The 24,086-nt window shown below is 39.9% G+C and overlaps 1 protein-coding gene across 1 annotated transcript in view; it reads left to right on the top strand.

Annotated features, from left to right (window-relative positions):
- The window catches only part of cirsr (corepressor of RBPJ and splicing regulator), a 50,169-nt gene extending 35,290 nt beyond the window's left edge, over positions 1–14,879 (top strand). Inside the window, exons 9-10 of the mRNA XM_078228417.1 lie at positions 10,150–10,235; positions 13,961–14,879. Coding sequence (XP_078084543.1) covers positions 10,150–10,235; positions 13,961–14,657 — 783 coding nt within the window. The 3' untranslated portion in view covers positions 14,658–14,879. The remainder of the gene's footprint in view (positions 1–10,149; positions 10,236–13,960) is intronic.
- The last annotated feature ends 9,207 nt before the right edge of the window (positions 14,880–24,086 follow it).

The following is a 24,086-nucleotide window of genomic DNA, read 5'->3' as shown; positions in this document are numbered from 1 at the left end:
TAGTTCATTGTCCTGTGTCCAGCTGCTCCTGGCACTAGCTTACAACTGACTCAAAAACTCTCACTGTCTCAAGGTAGCCCCTGGTTGCTAAGCAGCAGCCTAGATTTTCTTTAAACACTGTTTGCTTTAATGTTGTTATAACTCCAGGAGTCACTGTAAAGTAAAGCAAAACCACAAGCCTGTTGTGAACACAACCAGGTCCCAACTGGGACAGTATAATAATGGACCCACTCAGGGGCCTGCTTTGTACAGGGCTTGGTATACAAGCTCCACCTGGTAAGTGCTTACCAATTACCAGGGAGCTTGTATTCTACAAGTCCTACAGGGAGGTCAATGAGTGATTTCTAATGCAAGTCCTAGGGGGTATCACAGTCGTAAAACCCTGATTATAATGCAGGCATCTGAACCAAACTGAAGTTATTAACCCTTTCTTAACACGATAAAAATTAAGATAAGGAAGAAAAAGTGTGCTTACGATGGGTATCGGGTAGAAAATACAGTTGAGAGCTATAGGGACACAGAAGATTCACAGGAAGCAAATTAGAGAAGCAAAGAGGCATTATAAGAAAAGACTGGCAGCCAACATGAAGGGGAATCCCAAAGTCTCCTGTCGGCATATAATTAGTAAAAGGGTGGTAAAATAAGTAGAGCCAATTAGGGACCTAAAAGGGAATTTGCACGTGGAGGCTGGTGATACGGCTGAGGTATTAAATGAATGCTTTGCATGTATCTTTACCAAGGAGGTCGATGCTACCTGGGACATGGTAACAGACGAGGAAACTCTGTCCCTAGAAGGGTTCAGAATTGATAAGGAGCAAGTGTTAAATAAACTGTTGGTACTGAAATTTGAGAAAACACCGAGACCAGATGAGATGCATCCAAGAATATTGCAGGAAGTGAGGATGGAAATTGCAGGGGCTCTGGCCATAATCTTAGGTCATGATGTGGAGATGCCGGCGTTGGACTGGGGTAAGCACAGTAAGAAGTCTCACAACACCAGGTTAAAGTCCAACAGGTTTATTTGGTAGCAAATACCATAAGCTTTCGGAGCAATGCTCCTTCGTCAGATGGAGTGGTCTCTGTTCTCAAACAGGGCACAGACACAGAAATCAAATTACAGAATACTGATTAGAATGCAAATCTCTACAGCCAGCCAGGTCTTAAATGTACAGACAATGTGGGTGGAGGGAGCATTCAACACAGGTTAAAGAGATGTGTATTGTCTCCGGACAGTACTGAGCAGAAACTGATAGCCAAGTTCCGCACACATGAGGACGGTCTAAACCGGGATGTTGGATTTATGTCACATTATCAGTAACCCACACAGCTTGCCTCCTGGACTTGCACAATTTCACAAGCTGTACTGTCTGGAGACAATACACATCTCTTTAACCTGTGTTGAATGCTCCCTCCACCCACATTGTCTGTACATTTAAGACCTGGCTGGCTGTAGAGATTTGCATTCTAATCAGTATTCTGTAATTTGATTTCTGTGTCTGTGTCTGTGCCCTGTTTGAGAACAGAGACCACTCCATCTGACGAAGGAGCATTGCTCCGAAAGCTTATGGTATTTGCTACCAAATAACCTGTTGGACTTTAACCTGGTGTTGTGAGACTTCTTACCATAATCTTAGGTGCCAGAGCACTGAAGAATTACAAATTTTGCACCCCTGTTCAAAAAAGGTCGTGAGGATAGCCCCAGCAATTATAGACCAGATGGGCAAACTTCTTGAAACAATTTTTCAAGATATAGTTAGTTGTCACATGGACAAATGTGGGCTAGGAAGAGCCAACATGGATTTCTAAAGGGGAAATTGTGTTTAACTCACTCACTGGTGTTTTTTGAGGAGGTAACAAAAAGGGTCCGTGATGGTAATGCTGTTGATGTGGTGTACGTGGACTTCCAGAAGGTATTCAGTACAGTGCCACACAACAGACTTGTGAAATGCAAAATTGACTGAATAATAGGAAGCAGAGAGTAACGATCAATTGATATTTTTCAGCCTGGAGGAAGGTTTGTAGTTCCCCAGGGGTCAGTATTGGGACCCTTGTTTTTCCTGATCTATATTAAAGATCTAGATCTTGGTGTGCAGGGAGCAATTTCAAAGTTTGTGGTTGATACTTGGAAGTATTGTAAACTGTGAGGAGGACAGTGTAGAACTTCATAGGGTCATAGACAAAATGGTGGAGTGGGCAGACAGGTGGCAGATGAAGTTCAATGCAGAGAAGTGTGAGGTGATAAATTTTGAGATAATCTCAAAATATGGGGTAAAATTCTTAAGGGAATGCAGGAACAGAAGGAACTGGGTATATATGTACATTGATCATTGCAGGTAGCAGGACAGGTGAAAAAAGCAGTTAGTAAAGCATATAGTATTGTGGGCATTTAATAAAGACATTGAGTAGAAGAGCAATGAGCTTATGCTGAACTTATACAAGACACTAGTTAGCCTCTCCTGGTTGGGACTGTTCTGTTAGCCATCTTCTCTCCAAGGAGGAGATTTGATAGAGATGCTCAAGATCTGAGTAGGCTGGACGGAATAGATAGGGAGAACTTGTTCCGACTCATAAAAGGATCAAGAACCAGAGGGCACACAAAGTGATTTGCAAAAGAAGCAAATGTGATGTGAGAAAAAACTTGATACCGTAAGTTGTTCAGGTCTGGAATGCTCTGCCTGGAGGTGTGGTGGAGACAGGTTCAATTGAGGCATTCTAGAGGGCATTATATGATGATTTGAATAGAAACATTGTGCAAGGGTACAGGGGAATGGCCCTAAGTCATGTTGCTCATTTAGAGAGCCCAGAGACGATGGGCAATCCTGCTGTGTCATAATGATTCTGTGATTCTGTGAATACAGAAACACAAATTGAGCTTAAAATTAAAGCTATACCTTATTTCTAATGCCCACAAAACAAATATACATTACTTAATATTATCTCTCTTTCCTTAGACAGTTGAGAACCATCCACAGTGTCTTGAGATGGCTGTAACATTAATTTTGGGAGAGATGTCATTTCAATTTACATAGGCTTCCTGTCAGTCCTGGTGGGCAAAAATTGCAGTCACAGCCTTGCCTGCTTGTTGTTATCCTCGCACCATCCTGAGAGTGTTGGATAATAGTTAGTCTGCATTAATTTTTGGAAGTGCTAGTGAAGATATTTAATTTGCTATGTGAGAAAGCTTCAGAGTCATGGGGTGGGATTTCCTCCCACCCCTCACCATATTTTGCGGAGACAGCCCACCATTGGCCAGCAACGGGATCTTCCGGTCCTGCCACTGTCAGCGTGGTTTCCCGTTGTTTGCCCCCACTGCCAAGGTAACCCAAGGTGGGGATTCACCATCCAGCCCACAGAAACAAAAGGAAAATTCCGCCCATGGTACATTTTAACAGCATTGCTATTGATGGCTAATGTGATAGGTGTGCTAATTCTGAGCTTCTGGCATGAAACCCATTCTCACTGGAAGGATTATTCTTATGCCATCTTCTGTTCAGAACCATGCTAGCCTCTTCACAAGGCTCACTGGGGGTTGCAGCTGAGATTTCCTAGGTTTTGAGCATGGAATTGCTTTTCCCAGAGGATCCAGCAAAGATGTTGGGATCACCATGTATATGTGAAATTTTGCCTTTGAAAGCTGCTATTCTGGCTTTTGTGCTAACCCGGAGGTTGATGTCTTGCCAAATTGTACAATGTAGAAACTGGTAATCATTTCAGTTGTGTTGATCTGACGGTGCTTTTTATATAGGGACAGGAGTAGCACATTGAGCTCCTCCAAGCCTGTCTTACCATTCAATTGGCTAATCTGTCCCACCACCTTGTCTTACTATTTCTCAATCTCTTTGCCTACTAAAAAGCTGTAAATCTCCATATTTATTGTTTCCATTAACCTGGCATCTTCAGCCTTGTGTGGGAGAGAATTCCATATTTCTGTTACTCCTGGTGTCAAAACATGTCCCTGGTTTCACTCCTGAATGGCTAGCTCTTGCTTTAAAGTTTTCATCCTTCGTTCTAGATTCCTATACCAGAGGAAATATTTTTTCTGTTTCTGTTGTATTGAATCTGTTTGAAGAGTTCAGTTAGATAAGCCTTGAACCAGGTACACTCAGGAAAATAATGCAAGTTTATGCAACCTGTCCTCTATTTAACCCAATAAGCTGCAGAATTGTTCTGGTAATCTAGTGCTGCAGTGCCTCTGAGGCAAATATATCTTGACTGTTGAAGTGATAGCAAGAACTAAATGCAATACTGCAGATAGGGTCTGATCAAGGTTCTTTTACAGTTGAAGCATAACTTTGTCCCGAGCCTTTTTATGATGTTTTGTACCTGTGACTAGCTTTTAGTGATGTGTGTGACTGGTCAGACAAATCATATTGCTTCTCCAGTTTGTTGTTTCATTGACAATTAACAATTGTCTCTCTTGGTCCAAATGTTAATTACCTTGTGTTTCTCCACACTGAACTCCATCTGCCACCATTGTGTTCGCTCATCTGAATCAGTCTATGTACCCTTTATAATTTGCTGCTCCCCTCTACGTGATTTACTGTTCCCCTAACTGAGTTGAATATACAACTCTCTTTACCTTCATCCAAATATATTTCCTCCATCCCTACCTCCATCCCAACCAACTTTCAACCTATGTGAAAATAATACCTCCAGTTCCATGAACTCTGTCTTAGTTTTGCAGTACTTGTGCACTACCTTGTCAAATGCTTTTTTGAGGTCTATAGAGGTAACATACATAAGCAGCTCCATGCCTACTTCGTTAATGGTCTTCCAAAAAAGCAGCTAAGTTAATCAGACATGACCAAATCTTCACAATACATGCTGACTCTTTGTCAGCTCAGATTTGCACAGTTGCAGTCCTTTGATGGGTGGATTCCAGTAATTTGTAAAACAGCTGATGTTAAAATGACAGGTCTGTGATTGCCCGACTACTCCCTTCTGTTTGAAATTTAGTTTTCCAATTCAAAGACACAATTCCCAAATCCAGAGATCTTATTCTGGCAAAATGCACCTGGGATTTTCCTACCAATTTCTTTTGCAACCCTAGGGTGAGAATAATCAGGTCCCGAAGATTTGTCTTTCCCGAGTTCCATTGGCCCAGAATTTGCAGAAAAGTATCAGTATGTCCGTATTGCATACGTTATTAAGGGACGAATCAGCTGGCAAATTGTGGAGAGGAAACAATACCCCGTGGATCGCGACAAGTTAGAAGCTGATTTGCATCACTCTCCTGTTAGTAATGTAAAAATGGGATCTTGCACTTCACCTCCCCTCGAGTTTCATGAAGTTACTGCATTTGCACATTAATTGCCCAATAAACTTGTCACAGAAAGTGAAGTCTAATAATATTAATAGTCCATTTAATGTGATAATTGTTAATGAGTGCCAATCAACACACCTTAATCATGTGGTGCTGAATTGCTATTGGACATTATTTTTAAAAGTTCAATTTACATTTGTTACTTTATTTCTCTCTTCCCTTTCTGTACACGATTTGGCATTTAATTCAACTGCTTAAATACACTATCCTCAGTCGCTCCTCTATTTGTTTATTAAGTTCTCTGTGCTTAAATATCATTGGTTAAGGAGCTTGCACTGTTCACATTATTATTCACCAAGATCCCGGATTCTCTCTTGCTCCTAATACAGCTCTCCGTTCCAGAGCAAAATGAAAACTGACCTGTACAATGCAAGAGAAAGACTTGCTGTGAGGTGCTGTCACCTATCATCATTTTTAAACCTGTATTAAGTCCAATAAGTTCTGCCCTCAAGAAGGTTCCTTGTATCTTGTTCTCCCTTTCTACTTTGAAAATTGGCACAAAGTATTAGTTTTAGCAATTCTAACTTATCCTTTCAAAATTAGCTGCCTGACATGGGCAAACTTACAGAATCATACCCTTCAGCCAATGCTTCGACTTCCTCCATCATCATCCCTATGTGTTCTATGTTCTGCTCCACTGGCAGGACAGACTAACCAGAGGTGGTGGCACAGTGATATACAGATGGGAGAGACTGATCCTAAAACTGCTTGGTAATCATAAAGATCACACACAGGCTAAGCACAAACTGCGTTATGATATCCTGCTTGCGCAGTCACACAAAAAATTAAACTTTAAAGCATACATTGCTCCTGACCCCATGAAATCACATGGCACCAGGTCAAACATGGCAAGGAAACCTCCTGCTGATTGCCAACTACCACTCTCCCTCAGCTGATGAATCACTGCTACTACATGTTGAGCACCACTTGGAGGAAGGACTGAAGATAGCAAGGGCACAAAATGTAATCTGGGTGGGGAGGACTTCAGTGTCCATCACTAAGAATGTAAAACTGCACAAAAACAGAAAATGCTGGAAAGACTCGGGTCTGGCAGTATCTGTGGAGAGAGAAACCGAGTTAATATTTCAAATACATATGTCTCCTCTTCAGAGCTGAAGAGGGACAGTCTTGTATCCACTGCTTAGAATGCAATTTCCTCTACATTGGGAAGATTAAGCTGAGACTGGGTGACTGCTTTTTGGAACGCCTTCGCTCGTTCCCCAAGCATAACCTCAACCTTCCCATCACTTACCATTTTAACTCGCCATATTGCTCCCATGTGCACATGTCCGTCCTTGGTCTACTGCAATGTTCCAGTGAAGCCCAATACAATCTGGAGGAACAGCTCCTCATCTTCCAATTAGGCACTTTACAGCCTTTTGGACTTGATATTGAGTTCAACAACTTCAGACCATGAACTCTGTCCTCCATTTTGATTTAAGTCAGAAGGACCAATTGGGTGATCAATCTCAGCCTCCTCCTGAAGTCACTACCATCACAAGACAATCTTCAGTCAATTCAGTTGACTTAACATGATACTGAGAAATAACTGAGTGCACTGGATTCAGCAAAGGCCCCAAGAACATCCTAGATGCAGTACTGAAGACTGATACTCTAGAACTATGTGCACCTCTAGCCAAACTGTTCCAGTACAGCTGCAATACTAGCGTCTACCTGCAAAAATGGAAAATTGCCCAAGTTTATCTTACATGATACTGCCCTATCAGCCTACACTCACAGTTATGAAGGTATTGTCAATGGTGCTAATAAGCAGTATTTCCTTAGCAATAACTTGCTCACTGATGCTCAGTTGGGTTCTGCCAAGATGACATGTCTCTGGATTTCATTGCAGTCGTGTCCAAACATGCACAGAAAAGCTGATTTACAGAGGTGAAGTAAGAGTGATTGTCCATAACACCAAGACAGCATTTGACCTAATGTGGCATCAAAGGAGCCTCAGTAAAATTGCAGTCAATGGTATTTTTAAGAAAAGCTGTCTACTGGCTGGAGTCAGAACTAGCACAAAGGAAGATGATTGTGGATGTTGGAGGTCAATCATCTCAGCCCTAGGATATCATGGTCGGAGTTCCTTGGGGTAGTGTCCTAGGCACAACCATCTTCAGCTGTTTCACCAATAACCTTCCCTCCATGGTAAGGTCAGCAGTGGAGATATGCACTGATGATTGTATCGTGTTCAGTTCCAATAACAATTTCTCAGATGATGGAGCAGTCTGTGTCCACATGCAACAAGGCCTGGACAACATTCAGGCTTGGTCAGACGGATGTTACTTGCCACTTAAGTGCCAATGACCATTTCCAACAAGAAAGTCTAACCAAACTCCCCTTGACATGCAATGGTATTACCATCACGAATCCCCTACCATCAATTCCCTGTAGGTCACCATGCTTAAATTAGACCAAGCCGCATAAATACTATTGTTCCAGGAGCAGATGAGAAACTGGATAATCCACAGCAAAAAGCTTACTTCCTGGCTCCCCAGGAGCTGCCCACAATCTATAGGACACAGGTCAGGGTTTGGTGGAATATACTGTACTTGCCTGGAAGAGTTCAGCTCCAACAGCGCTCGAGAAGCTCAACACCAGGACAAGTCAGCCTTCTTGATTGGCATCTCATCCACCACCTTAAACATTCACTCCCTCCATCACAAGTTCACTGTGGCTGCAGTATGTGCAACTAACAAAATACACTGCAGCAACTCACCAAGACTTCTTTAGAAGCACCTCCCCAGTCACCAGTGCTTCACTGTTGCTGAGTCAAAATCCTGGAACTCCTAAAGACACTGCTGCGGGTGTACCAGCTGCAGCAGTTCAAGAAAGGAGCTCACTACCACCTACTTGAGAGCAATTAGGGATAGGCAATAAATGCTGGCCTAGCCAGTGAAACCCAGAACCCATGAACAAATAAATAAATCCATGACCCATTCCATCCAGAAGGACATGGATAGCAGATGCATGAGAACACCACCACCATCTGGAACTTTCTCCCTCGCATAGACTGGAGTGGTTGAAGAAGCAGGCTCACCACTGCCTCCTCAAGGGCAATTGGGGATGGGCAGTAACTGCTGCCTTGTCTGTGACGTCACATCCCAAAAAGAAATCCATGAAAATTACGTACCACACTGACTTGGAAATACTTATTTTCACTGGGTCAAAACCTAACTACACTGTCCAAGTTTTCATCAAATGGACTACAATGGTTAAAGAGGATTAGGAATGTCAGTGATGCCCACATCCTATGAATAAATAAGAAAAATGGTTGTAGTATCACCTGCGTCTGTCTTTAATGGGCCTACACGTTTTACCACACACTTTCTCATGTAAGAATGCTAAGACTTCACACAACATTTTATGATATATTAGTCATGATGATATAGAGACATATAAATTTTAAAACTAGACAATGATCTTTTAAAATGACCACAGCTATGTCTAGTCGTGACCCTAAACAAGAGTGCTGTCAGGGTATTAACATAGAGACTTGCACCTCATTATCTCTGAAGATATGCTAACAACCCCCTATGAGCTGGATGTTTACCAGGATGTTGCCTGGTATGGAGGGTCTGAGCTATGAGGAGAGATTGGGTAAACTGAGGTTGTTCTCCCTGGAAAGACGGAGAATGAGGGGAGATCTAATAAAGGTGTACAAGATTATGAAGGGGATAGATAGGGTGAACGGTGGGAAGCTTTTTCCCAGATCAGAAGTGACGGTCACGGGCTCAAGGTGAGAGGGGTGAAGTATAAGTCAGATATTAGAGGGATGTTTTTTACACAGAGGGTGGTGGGGGCCTGGAATGCGCTGCCAAGTAGGGTGGTGGAGGCAGACACGCTGACATCGTTTAAGACTTACCTGGATAGTCACATGAGCAGCCTGGGAATGGAGGGATACAAACGATTGGTCTAGTTGGACCAAGGAGCGGCACAGGCTTGGAGGGCCGAAGGGCCTGTTTCCTGTGCTGTACTGTTCTTTGTTTTGAATAAACCAGGCCTGGCCACCAGAGTCAACTAGTCTGCTAGGACAAAGAACCCTGCATTAAATTCTTACTGCTTGGAAAATTAACAATCTCAGCAACCCAGTCAAAGGAATATACGCCCTTTATCAAAGCCAAAGGGGGATGTAAGAGTCATGTAACATGACCTCCCTATCTAGGAGAACAAATCATACTGTCTTGCTATACTGCAAATCAGTGTGCCTCTTCTACCTACCAAGCAGCAGCTCAGAAAAGGGCGCTGTCCAGGATTGAATGCCTGCCCCTATCAACACACTTTCTACTGGAATGGCTAAACTTCTTTACCATCACCTACAAGATAGATTCATTTCTGCATGCCTAGCTCATCATGGAAGTCTGGAAAAGCGAATTATCCAGCATCAGTTTTCAACCTGACAATTTCTGTGAAGGAATACACCTTTGGACTTCAGATTTCTTTTTTATTAATTTACAATTCAATTTTAGTACAATAATTATCTAATGCAAGGGAGTTTTGCAAATCTTGATTCTAAATAGACTTGTCGTATTCCTACCTCTGCAATTTTCAGCAAACAATCTATGTCAAAATGAAATTGGTCCTGGTTAGTAATATTATTTATAAAAGTGTTGTAGAGATTTTTAAATGCCTGTAGATAACTTAGCTGCTAATATTAAGGATTTATTTAGAAATTTACCACTATCTGTTAAATTATTATTTGAACTATTTTCATTCTGTGGAAATTGTTACAAAACAATGAAAGTTGCACTGTTACGTACGTGCTTTTAGCTCATTGGAAGTGTATTCCCCAAGTACAATTCAATTTTGCTCTTGAATTTTAGGAATACGTAGCAAGTGAAGATGATGATGATCCTGAGGTGGAGTTTTTGAAGTCTCTTTCTACAAAACAAAAACAGAAGCTTTTGAGGTTCGTTATTAGTGAGGTTTTTAGTGTTTTTGTTGATGGTGAAACCCTTTCTTTCAGAAGCTTTCCCTTTTTCAATGCCACAAAATTCTTTTAAAAATCTTTTGTATTTGCCAGTTTAGTCACAATCAGAAAAATATTTGCTGAAACTGGTTACGTTTATTGATATCTTGTGTCATTATGTCTGTTTACGGTTGTTTAAAATTACAATAGTTTGTAGCATTACCTTTGTGTAATAAGGTATTAGCTGCTAATGTTGGACAATTTGTGCAGGTTCAATTTAAGATTGGAAAATGCAGCTCCAAAATGCTCCCGTCTTAGCCAACCACATTTCAACGTAATGTTTTGTTTCTCCCGTTTGACAAATTATTTCAGACGTTCCAGATTTATTTTTATCTAATTCAACGTGTTCCCTTTTGAAATGATATATGTTACACTATGCTTACCATTTATCGTCAGCAAATTTCAAACTCAGATTTGATACGCAGGTTATTGAAACTAGCAACAACATGATTACAAGTCAGGAGTCTACTCTCCAGTTCCACTCCAAAAAAGGAACTTGCATTTAAAGAAAGCCTTTTATGACTTCAGGATGTCCTAAAGTACCTTACGGCCAATGGAGTCATTTTGAACTTTAGTCATTGTTGTAAATTAAGAAGTGCTGCAGACAATTTACGCACAGCAAGGCCCCACAAACTGCAATATGATAATGGATAATATTTTCATTAATACCATCAGTTAATGGATATGTTTTTGTAAGGACACTGAATTCTGCTTTTCTATTATTTTGCCAAAGTGGGCAAGTTCCCATTTTCCCACATTATATTCCATCTGCCAATTTTTTGTCCACTCGCCTAATCTATCTATATACCCTTTGCAGGCTCTGTGTGTCCTCTTTCAACTTGCTACCCTACCTATCTTTGTGTCATCATCAAATTTAGTTACCATACACTGGATCCCTTCATTCAAATCATTGATATAGATTGTAAATAGTTGAGGCCCCAGTAATGATCACTGTTGCACTTCACCACTAGTTACAGTTTGCCAACCTGAAAATGACCCATTTCTCCTGAATCTCTGCTTCCTGTTAACTAAACAGTCCTCTATCCATGATGATGTTACCTCCACACTATGACCTCTTCTACTGTGTAGTAACATTTTATATGCCACCTTATTGAATGTCTTTTAGAAATATAGGTACACAACATCCAAGGGTTCCCATTATCCACCTTCCTTGTTACTTCACAAAGAAGTCTAATAAATTAATCAAACAATTTTCTTTTCAAAAAACCATGTTGACTCTGCCTGATTGTATTTTTTTTTTCTTAATGCCCTTTTCTTGCCTCCTTACTAATGGATTCTAGCATTTTCCCAATAACAGATAATAGGCTCACTGGCTTATAGTTTCCTGGTTTGTTGTTTTGTCTCGCTCTTTTCTTGTGGTTTTTCAATCTGCTGGGATCTTTCCAGAATCCATGGAATTTTTGAAGATTACAACTAATTGCTCCACTACTCTGCAGCCACTTATTTTAAAACCCTAGGTTGAAAGCCATCAAGTCCAGGGGACTTGTCAGCCTTTCATCCCAATAGTTTTCCTGCTATCTTTTCCTCAGTGATCACGATTGTTTTAAGGTCCTCCCTCCCTTTTCCCTCTTGATTTTCAGCTATTCTTGGGATGCTTTTTATGTCTTCTGCAGTGAAGACCGATGCAAAATATCTGTTCAATGCAACCATCATTCCATTATTAATTCCCCAGTCTCACCCTCTAAAGGACCAATGCTCACTTTAGATACGCTTTTTCATATATATTTTAGAACAGGCTTGCCCAACCTTTTCACGTGAGAGGCCACATTTCAATTCTTTTCTCACTCAGGTGAGAAAGTAAGATAAAACATGAATTTCAAAAAAAAAAGTGTGTGTGTCGTGTCTGTGTGTGTGTGTCGTGTCTGTGTGTGTGTTTGTGTCTCTGGTAAGATGCTCTTTCAGAAATTCAGTATAGGCTCAATGGCCTCCTTCTGCACTATAGAGGTTCTTTGCATAAAGATGACCATTAGAGTGTGTGTTTGCGCGCCCAGGGTACACCCAGTTGCAGGGTGTGCACCCACACTCAAATCCACAGTGTGTTTCCCCCCCACCCCCATCCCTGTCCTCCCTCTTTCACAGTAAGAAGTTTAACAACACCAAGTTAAAGTCCAACAGGTTTATTTGGTAGCAAAAGCCACACAAGCTTTTGCTACCAAATAAACCTGTTGGACTTTAACCTGGTGTTGTTAAACTTCTTACTGTGTTTACCCCAGTCCAACGCCGGCATCTCCACATCATCCCTCTTTCACCAGCAGACTCACCATCACCGCTGGTATTCAAGCCTCAGGCTGAATGTAGGACACCATTTTCAATGCTCCTCCATTCAGAAACTGTTCCTATCAGCAGCAAATGTGGGAGAGAAACAACCTGTGATTCAAGGAGCCGGAGCAACTCCTTGTAAAGTTTTTCACTTCACTTACTAGCATTTTAAAAACCAGCTTCACAGGCCAAGCTTGGCAGGTCAGACCTGGTCCGCGGGCCGGGCATTGGACTAGCCTGCTAACTCTTCCTGTCTGTTTTATTTCTAGCTACATTTCTCTCATACTCTAGTTCCTTTCTCATTACTTTCTAAAATAATTCTTTACTGCTTTCTAAAATTTGTTCAATCTTCAGACCAATCACTAATCCTCACAGTATTATACATATTTTCTTTCCATTTGATTTTGTCCTTACTTCCTTAGTTCAATACAAATGGTAAATCCTTCTCATGCTCGTTCCCCCTCAGGCTCGCAGCTCCTATGTTCCTTGATATGTTTATGCAATTGCATTCCACTAGTGCACAAACCTTATCTGACCCTCCCTTTTTCCATTAAAATATTTTGAACAGAGAGTGTATGGTCTTCTCTCAAGAAACCTGTCCTAATGCGATCCACCAGTCACCCTGCCCAGATGGTGGTCATAAACAAGAAGTTTTCTGACCCCTTAACTGCATTGTGACTGGCTACAATTTGATCCATTCCACCTATAAGGATCTTATTTGGTAATTTTCTAGAAGTATTTCTAATTTATTTTCAACGTTGAAACTTAATTTTGGAAATTAGTAACTTAAAATGAGACGCATCGGCCCTAAATAATTTAATACTTTACCATTTTTATCGCTCAAAGTTTAGTACGTGCCAGGTGCAGCAGGGATGTTGCTTGGCCCAGTATAATTTAATTTTCTAGACCATTTTATGACACCATTATAACCATGCTGCCAGTTTCTGAGTCATTCTTCTGCCAAAGGCACACAAGAACTAGGTTTGTCAGTGCCCGAGCTCCCATTTCTTAGAGGATCCTAGGAACTAGTAAAAATGAAAACTTTCATCTCATCAGTCTGGGCTGGATTGAAAAACAGGTTACAGAGTTCAAAGAGCAGCATACTTAGCAACTACATGATGTAGGTTCTTCATATTTTGTATAAATTTGAGTCCAAGGATAACTTTGTACTGCATGAAGCTTCACTTCAAGCAAGTTCCTGTATTCCAAATTGTCAAATGGGAAGGATGTTCCTAAATATCTCTTTGGATGCATTGATATCTTTTGATTATCCTTTTTTTTTTACTTGGTGTGCCCAAAGGTAAGATGCTTTGGGGAAACATTCTACAGGTTATATTTTTTTCATGAAAAAAGATGTGCTAATCTAGATTTTTTTATTTGCAAAGGAAACTTGACCATCTTGAAAGAAAGAAAAAGCGAGAAAAAAAGAAAAAGCAAAAAAAGAAGAAAAATAAAGATAAACATAAGAAAAAAGAAAGTCGATCACCTAGCGTCAGCTCTTCCAGCGAAGGTGATTCTGAAACTCGGAGGAATAAAGAGACGCACGGCAAAAATAAATATTTGAAGAGGAAGAGAGACACATCATCGGACAGTAAAATTAGTTCTAAAGAACATGTGGAGACTTACAAACAAAAATTCAGTAAAACTCATTCAAGCAGTTACTTCAAGCCTGAAGACAAGAATGCAGATTTTACCAGAAAAGGTAGTGGAAGCAGAAATAAAAGAGACAGGAGCCACAGCACTGGCAGGGACAAGGAGCGAAATGATCGGAGCAGAAGCAGTAGCAGAGATGCACATGAAAGAACAAAAAGAAGGGACAAACAAAGTACAAGTCACAGTAGAGAAAAGCATAATGATGGAAGATATGTGAGCAGAAGCCGGAGTGCTGAGAGAGATTGGATAAACAGGACAGGTGGCAGGGACCAGGTTAGAACCATCAATGTACACCAGCAGACACAAAGTAGAGAGAGTGGTAATCAGGAAAGTCATCATAAGGAAAGCAATAGCAGGGATGTACATTGCGTAAGAACCAGAGACAGCAAGGATAAGAATAAAAGGGAGGGATATGCTTTCAGAGATTGAGAAAATTGAGAGATTGAGCAGAGAATCAACATCTTTTACTGTTCTCTCTATTCAATTCAAAGGACTTGTATTTTCTATTGTCAGGTAATAGTTGACATGTTGTAAAAATTTGTCTGGTTTATGACACATTTTCTGATTGTTTTATAACGTAATTTCATAGTCATTGTAACAGTTTGAGATCTATGTATTCTTCAGTATTTTTTTGATTACTTAATAAAGTCTATAACAAAAAACTGTGTTCGTAAACCTTTCTTTATTTCCTCCTCTCCAAATTTATGAAAAGCTTCCTTATACTCTTGGGTACTCTTATGCTGATCATATTCAACTATGTTTTGTTTGTGAGCTTCCTTCAAGTAGTTCCTGTTAAGAATCCACAATTACCAAAGCAAGGGAAATATAGAGTTACCTAGAAATTACAACATTAAACATGCTATTTAGCTCAACCAGAGAAATGTGCCGATCCTTTCCTGTAACCATCTATCTGACCCATTGTTAAAATTAACATAGGCTATGCTTTAAATGCTGCGTTAATTAGTGCATTCCATAGCTGCATAACCTAACCTACATTTACTTTGAAATCTTGCTCTCTGCCCTAAATCTCTTAATTTTATATCTAAGTCATCTTTACTTACACCCCTGGAACATTGGAAACAGTCTGTTCTAGTCTATCCTATCCCATCCCTTCAAGAAATGTTGTTCTTATATCCATAGAAGCCACATGTACTGTGTATTTTTATTGTTTCCCTAAAATCTCTTTTTAAATGTCAATTATTTTTCAATTTGGTTTTTAGAATGCCAACTCATATGAATTAAAATTAATTCAACCCTTCCATCTGCTGAAAATTGGGCTCGTCATCATTGAAAGAAGGGATCTGTTAGGCTATCTTTACAGACAAATAATATCATAAACATTCTGACAAAAGCAAAGCTGGAAAATGTCTTGAAGTTACAGGCTTGATGGGTTTTAGCGGTCAGATACACATTAGTCAATGTGTTGCATCAGATTTCCCATAACAAGCACTTGTTTCTGGGATTAACATCCCAGCATGGAGCAAAATGAATTAATTCATCTGAACACACTTGACGATTCAAAAATTTAAAACTTTGTCATTCCCAATTCCTGTAAAAATATAAATATATCTTCAGATGTTAACAGACGAGTTAATTCTCTGCTAGTTTGCAAAGGGGTGGAGTAAAAGTTCTCGGATGGACACCATTATGTCACCACCCTTTTGTTTTACAAGAACATGGTAAAGGATTCAATTTTATTTAACAATCTTTCCTTTTGAACCATTTCCTCAATATCCAATCTTGAAATTTTCCTTTTTCATTGTGTCAGGAATAACTCTTTGAACCTGATAACCAAACTGAATTATGTCTGCTCCCGCAGCCCTACCCCCAAAACACCTGCAACCAAAACCCAAGACAAGGCCAATTCCCCAGAAAGATAAGCCCAAAACAACAGTAACACATCTGTGGTCAGTTACAGGTTTCCTTGTTCTCTCCTCCCCCTTCCCACCACCCCACCTGACTGATCTCATCTGATTTCCCTGACAGACATATATCAAGGTAACATTTACACAGAATCAATATTTCTATCTTCTCTTTTACTTTCTTTTCTTTATCCCACCATTCCTTATGCTTCTCTGGGGTTCAGGATGGATCCCGGCCTTCCTTAGTCTGTTACTTGTGTTATTCTAATTTTATTTACCTAAGCCAATAATAAAACAAATCCACGAGCATCCACATAAAAGCAACACATTCTCACAGCTGTACATCTCAAACAGTTAATTCTCAGCATTCTCTAGCACCTATAGGTTTTTAAAGATAGAACACTGAAAACTCACAAACCCTTACAGAAAATTTAGGCACACGTTAATCACATTCACACTTTTATAACTCCATACACCCCTGGAAATATTAGATACGCACAGGAACAAAACACTGCAAGGAAAAGAATTAGAATGACATACAAGACCAGACTACAAACCATCAGGTCTTTGACACAAACAGCATTCATAGACGCAATGGATTACACTCAGACTGAAAAAGGGTTATACCAGAAAAATGCAAAAGTTATTTATTTTTCTCTTTTTGCCTTTTCACATAGCATCTGAGCTGTACTGTTGGCTATGAAGTTAGTTTCTTACTTTCTCCTCATCTTAACATTACCTGTGACTGGGTGGGATTTAGAGAAACAGGTTGTCTCATATTTTAGGCATACAAACAATGCATCGTATTGTTGGAAAGGGAGATTGCCTCTTGTAACTGTCGCTACATACGCTGCTGTTTTCCCAATTCTCCCTTTAATTCCACTATCTGAAACTTAGACTGTAGGTGACCAGTTTCACTGTGTGACTGCTTAGAGTAATGGCAATCTGGAGGATCTGTCTGAAAAGAAATAGTTAAGCGAGCTGCTGCTTCCTTTCCTGCTGACAGAAGCAGACTGTGAGATACAAGGTTTCACCTGCTGCTCATTGCATAATTTCCATTTACGTCCCACCTATAGAGAGGGCCAAATTTCATATTTTTGCCTATCCTCTTCTCCTTTAAATCAATTTCCAATGTTGGTTACTTAACTAAGTTTGAAATAAATCTTAACACTTCATTTTTTACCCCAACTCAATAGCTTGTTTTGAAAAGTACAAATTGCATTGCTGCCAAACGGTGACCTTATCTTTGTTTGGGAACAGGCTCGTGCTCAAACACAATCTTTGCGAATGCTAGCACAGTTTTAATATCTTTTAAACAGAATCTCACGGCAGTTCAAATTAAATGAAGTTTAGTTTCCTATCCAAACTAATTCTACAACTTTTCACCGAGGGGATTAAATACGACAGTAAACAGAACTCTTACTAGTATATCTCAAAGTGAACCCATTTGCTACATTTATCTATAACTATTGTTATTTCACTGGTACAAGGGAGGGGGATACATGACAATGTTTGAGACCCAGAGAGACCTCACAAGTCAATTCAAAGAAAGATTATATTTCTAGTCTTGGAGTTAGATCAAGAACAGCTTCTCCCTTCATAATCGCACATGAGGAACTGTACTTTTCCTGATCAACTTGTGAGCAGGCTCTGAATGGCCTTCGATTGAGGTTTGCAAAATGCTTTTTCACAGAAGTAAAATTGTTTAACACAAGCCTGTATTTCATTTATACTTTGGCTAACCTCATTTTTCATTGATCAGTTACCTATGCTTTCAGATGAGGTAAAGTGACTTTGTCCCCTCGCCTCCCCACTTCACAACAAAGTCAAAGTCAATCAGGTTTAGTCTTACCCCATTTCCTGGGGTCAGTAATCCTATTGGTTATGGCCATAGGCTTAGTGACCTCACCCAGTGGAGTGGATGGTTACCGTGTTTTATTTGTACAGAGATGACATATATGCTTAACTGTGTCGCTGCATATTGCAGTCATCAGTTTTCCTGGATTTTGTCATTCATTTTGTCTAACCATTTGTAAATATAAACTGGTGACAACCACTATTTTTCTTATTTTCCTTTTTCTGACCCACCCACTAATCTTTGTTCCTTGGGTTTATTATGTGAGTTCCAACTATCATTCTGCATTTTCTTAATTAATCTTGACTCTTGTTCTGCTGTGAAGCTCATGATGGAACCCTCAGCTCCCCAATCAAATCCATGGCACTCTCTTCCTCTTTTCCTGATGGCATTTTATCACTGCCTGTCTTGGCGCAGTATGTTTTTGAATCTGCGTGGCTCTTAGCAACTTGTTTATATGCAGTATTCTGCGTGGTTTCAATCAGATGCTAATCTGCCAAAACGGCTTCACCTGAGCGTTAGTCCTCCTACACGGCTTTCACTGTGATCTTATCCACCAAAAGTCCTGCTTCAACTAAACTGGCCTGCCTGCGCTCTCAATTACTCGGGAGTGACCTGGTCTATCTCACACGGCTTTGGCCCGGCCAGCCCACCTACACAGCTCTGCCTCCTACCCTGATGCCTCCGCCTGTACCGAGTTTACCTCTCCCAAATTCTTTGATATTCATCCAGATCGCTTTCAGACAGGCTTACAGCACTAACTACTTGTGGTAGGTAAAATATACTGCCCCCTTTTGCACAGCCACTCTGATTATCTGATACAAGTATCCTGTTCGTGACGCCAATTGTGTGGAGCAGATTATTATACAAAATAATCTCAGGAGGCCCAGTACAGAATGATTGTTTATTAGCCAATGTGTTGGGAGAGCACAACCTCAGAGAAGAACTCTGGGATTGACTCTCCTTAACTGAGGAACCATACAATATTTATACATTGCAAGTCACATAGGATTTTTGATTTGCTTTATTATTGTCACATGTATTAGTATACAGTGAAAAATATTGTTTGTTGCGTGTTATATAGACAAAGTGTACCGTTCATATAGAAGGAAAGGAGAGAGTGCAGAATGTAGTGTTACATTCATAGCTAGGGTGTAGAGAAAGATCAACCTAATGCGAGATAGATCCATTCAAAAGTCTGATGGCAGTAGGGGAGAAGCTGTTCTTGAGTCAGTTGACAAGGCATTGTCTACATTCCAACATTATCTGGTTTAGGTTTTATATTAAACAATTTGTGGAAGTTCACAATCCCAAGAACTATCCCAAAAACTGTGTCTTTCTTATCTCTCTTTGACTCCTTGTAATCTCCTCCTGAGTGCTTGTTGCTTGCTACCAGGCTTTGGCCTTGCACTGCTAACTTTGTCTGCTAATTCAGGCATCTAAGTATTACAGAGGTCTCCAGGCATACAAGTTACTGATGTTTACTGGTATTGTCTAGCCATGTACACATTGGGCTTGATTTTACTGCAAGCTTCTGGATCTGAACATTGGAAAGCAATGGGGGTCCAAGCGAGCAGTTGCCAGCAGCTCAGCAACGTTCCCTGAGTGGGCATGCTAATTCCACCTCCAGGTTCACTGACCAAAAAAGGATGCTAAGCAATGTGAATGTTGCTAAAATTAGGGTGTTGACAGTTTTAAGCCGTGGCAGTCCCATTATAAGAGGGGGACTGATTGAAGTAGCTTGGAAAACATATGGGGGTGTATGTGAAGGGGAATTTTAACTTATTATTCCAGATGGCTGAGGGGGACGGCCCCACAAGATGGAAGGGAAACTCCTCTGGATGGAGTATTGGGCCATAAGGAACACTTCTCCTCCCTACAGCCCCTTCTTTGGGGCATAGGACCTCCTGCTCCAAAGGCCCCCCAGATGGCCAGAGGAATGATGCCTCCATGAAACTGCTGGCCTCCACATGCAATGGGTGAGTGGGGGGCAGCCCATCATTGGCAGAATTCTGGCATCTCAATTGACTGCCCACCTCCATTTAGCAGGCAACAGATCCAGCTCTCTGCCCGCTGCTGAGAAACATCTCTGGCAGAGGGAATGCATCAGATGCCATCCTAAGGTAAGACCCCATGCTGGCCCCTGACTCTCAATCCATCATGTCACATCTATATGTTAATGGATTCAGTTTGTTCATGAAAATGTTTGAGAAGTTCTCTCTGACTGTTTTGTCTGTAGATTAGTCATTTACAAGAAACATAAACTAGGCATTCCTAACTCAACTTTATAGAAAATTATAGGCAATTTGAAGAACAGTGAAATACAAGTAGTAGTTAATGTGGAAGAATGATCAACATATTCAACAGTCAGATTACTTTTTGAAAATGATTTTGAATAGCAAAGGAAAAACCTGTAGATCCTAATTTTGTGTAATAAGGGAAAATGGGTGATAGAGGTGAGTAGCACATCCTACATCTCTCCTCATATTTATTTCTGTTGACTCATTATTGATTCCTCAAGCCCTGGTTCTCAGACATCATGTCAATCAGCCCTGTAGGAGGGATTTCTTGATTCAACTTCAAATACTGCACCTGAACCCAAGGAATTTCTGACTGTTGAGTTTTTTAAAATTGATGTATAACTTCGATTATTACCTACAATCATAGAGATTATATCAGAAAATAGTAAAGGTTTGTGCAATGGTATCCCGCTAAACTATTGATTCCTATTTTATGATTTGGAATATTGTTACCATCTGTTGAACATTATTTTGAAACTTAATTTTATTCATGGTTTTCTTATGGCTATTTCAGTCTTTTCTGACCCATGTGTATTTAGATCATTAAGAGGTTGTGCAAAGTGAGGCCTTCACTGGTTTCTAACTGGGAACTTAATTTACTTCACAAATGGATGTACCCCAACCTCTCATTCAGAATGAATTTACACATTTTACACAGAACATTGTACAGTTGTGCATGTTAATTTTGGCTCAGAGGATTAGTGAACCATAAGTCCTTAAGCAATTGTTGTGACTACCTGATTCCATGTTTTAGAGGTAGAACTTTTAGGTTTTTGGAATACTTGTAGGTTGGGGATTAAAGTGTTAAATGCAAATTAAATGGAACATCTGATTGAGAAACTGATTAACAACCCTAAAGTAAGGGTAATTCAAACATACCTGGAGTATTTATAGTTCAAACTTTTTTATTTAAGATGATCAGAATGCGAAGGCAGAAAAGTTAAACAATGGAGTACTCATCTTTGAGCTTTTGGTAAAGACAGGAGATCTACAAGTATTTCATTATTAATGCAGTTCCCAAATCAAAGTTAACAGCACCAATATAAAAAGAGAGTTCCTTGACAATGAGGATGCTGGACATTGCCCCCTCACCCTCTCCCCCACCCCACTAGGAGGCTGCTGGCAGACCAGACAGAAAAAACCTGCGAAAGCTATATGACCTCCATTAATTCCTAAAGGGTTAATGGGTGTCAATTGGTTGGTTGATGAGCCTAATTGCCTTCCATTGATGACAGCTGGGATCAGTCCCTTTCACCCTCCAACCTAACTAGAGGAGGTTTTGCCATTACTGGGTAGGGCCTCTACCACAATTAAGTTGGCCCAGCCACCCTGGTTGCCACCATGGTATTTTGGAGAAAGGATATGCCATCAAAATCGACTATACTCCTATCGTGTGTGTGTGCTGTTTATGTGCAATACATATCGTTCAATGAATGAAAAAGATGCTACTAGGTATATAATCTGTCATAGTCGATTGTGGTTTCCAGACAAACCATTCCAATGTGAAGATCAGCCGGTGAAACAAGGGCAATCTGGAAAAGGTTCCTTTATATTGTAACGCCTCTCGCCAAAATACTGGGAACATCAGATTGATATCCAAAGGATTGCCTCCTTGAGTGGTCACTGCAACGTCACTAACCTCTCAAACTATTAACATAAATTATAATGACAGGAATTGAGTAATAATATAACAATGATTTGAACCCTCATGTGTAAAGCTCCCCCTCTCTCAATAGGTTGACTAATCCTCTCCACAAAGCTCTCCCCTCCTTAAATTGCTGGATTGTTTGTAACCAATTGCAGTTAAATTTCTTCATTACTCCATCCCCTTCTGCCCCTCAATCCAAGATAGGCAAAATCTTAATTTGGATGTCCAGTCACTCTCTGCTGTACTCTCTGCTGAAACTATTGTTTGGAAAGTATGCTCATTTTGGAACAAATTGATATCTTTGCAGTTTATCTATGTTGGATCACTGCAGTATTTAACTTTGTTACTTCTGAAACAGTTTTTTGGCCTGTTACATGGTTTAACAGACCTGGAAAGGAAAATTCAGCCTTTTGTCTTTCATGCACCCTTTATACACTGTAACATTGGTGCCAAAACCATTCCAACATTTACATTTATCTGGTCCAACATTAACATTTGCAACTCCAAATCATCTCTTCAGGAGTTGATTCTGTGTTAGTGGTGCATCTGGCAAGAACACAATCTGACCCTATTGCCAAGCAGCCATATTTTCAGAATTGAGAAGAAGAGCACTATAATGATAATATCTCCTGATGGCCATGCCTCAATTCTACATGCCATGTAAGTTGCTGAATACAGTAAAAATAAGGTATTAAGATTATTTAATGGTTCAGTGAGTTTAAATGGTAAATAGCTAAATTGAATAGTTGAAAAAGGCCCCAGTTCAATTCATTTCCCATGTTCAGTTAGTTCCTCTCAGCTCATGTCACTAGTCAGTTCTCCGATTGGCTACAGATCTCTAGGTTTGTGTTCCCAGTCCACACTGTTTCAAAGTAACTTTGTTGGAAGAGGTGATGTCTGAATAGTTGAGAATAGAATTGGGTTCAGCTATTATGCCCCATGATGGAATAGTCTGTTGGCACTCGTATTATAAATAACCTCATGAATAATTTGCCACTTGGATAAGGGACTAGAAAATGACTGGCTCCTGCCAGACCATATTCTAGCAAGGACTAAGCACCTTCAGATGTCAAGGGAAGAAAATTGATCAGAAATAATTAAACTATTCAATGAATAATGGAAAGATAACAACCAACCATCTGACAGTACAGTACATGATTTGTTTGCACACTACATGGTAATTTTTTTTCAAATGTTTGTGGAGTTTTTTTAACAGAAAAATATCCAATACCAACATAAATCTGAATATTTCTCTGCAAAATAATTGCCTTTTCTTTTCCTTACACAAAAGAGCACATCATAACAAACCACCTTATTTTTTTATTTACTTACAGAAGTTGAATTCAATATCTTCCAGCTCTTCCATATAAAAGGTGTAGAACAGGAAAAAAGAGATCAGATGAAGAAGAATTGAAATAAATGTTACAAATGTGAAGAATTAAAATGTTGATCAAAAGGAACATTATTGTTTCTAGGTCACTTTTACATGCATGGATGTCGATCTTAAAATTCAACTTCTCATGTTATTAATTATGCAGTTCTCATCAATCTTGTGTTGCCCATATTGGTGAGTATTACATTAGGGTTAAAGCTCTAAATGTAAAAAGTAAGTAGTTCTTGTTTAATGGAGCTGGCCAAGCCAGTTGATTGTCAACTTTAAACATCTCCAGTATGCCAATGGCAGCAGTAAGTGATGGACAGCTTCCTGGTCAGCCAAAACCTCTGGTGACTCTTGGCAGCCAGTGCACATTAAATACTATTTATTCATCATTCATTTAAATGGAAATACATGTGTAGCAGATGATCAAATTTCCAACGTGTGGTTCCAATGTGAACTTGGAAGATTACCCCTTATATGATTTATTGAACAGCTTCACTTATGCTGAACACTTTAGCTGATATTCACCAATATTATAGATAAGTGAAAAGCTTTAGCATATGAAAATAAGAAATAAAAGCCAAAGTAGGTCATATGGTACATTAAGCTACACCACCATTCAATAAGATTGTGGCTGAACTTATTATCCTATCCCTATATCCTTAATTCAAACTTAATGCCCGAAAGTCTTATCAATCCCCATATTGAACATACATATCAATTGAACATCCACAACCCTCTGGAATAGAAAATTCCAAATATTCACATGCTCTGAATGAAGAAATTTCTCATCTCAGTCCTAAATGGCTGACCCC

This window comes from Mustelus asterias, chromosome 14, assembly GCF_964213995.1.
Source record: "Mustelus asterias chromosome 14, sMusAst1.hap1.1, whole genome shotgun sequence".
In the NCBI taxonomy this organism is placed as follows: Eukaryota; Metazoa; Chordata; class Chondrichthyes; order Carcharhiniformes; family Triakidae; genus Mustelus; species Mustelus asterias.
The sequence above is the reverse complement of the archived record's forward strand: the minus strand, read 5'-3'. Positions and strand labels throughout refer to the sequence as shown.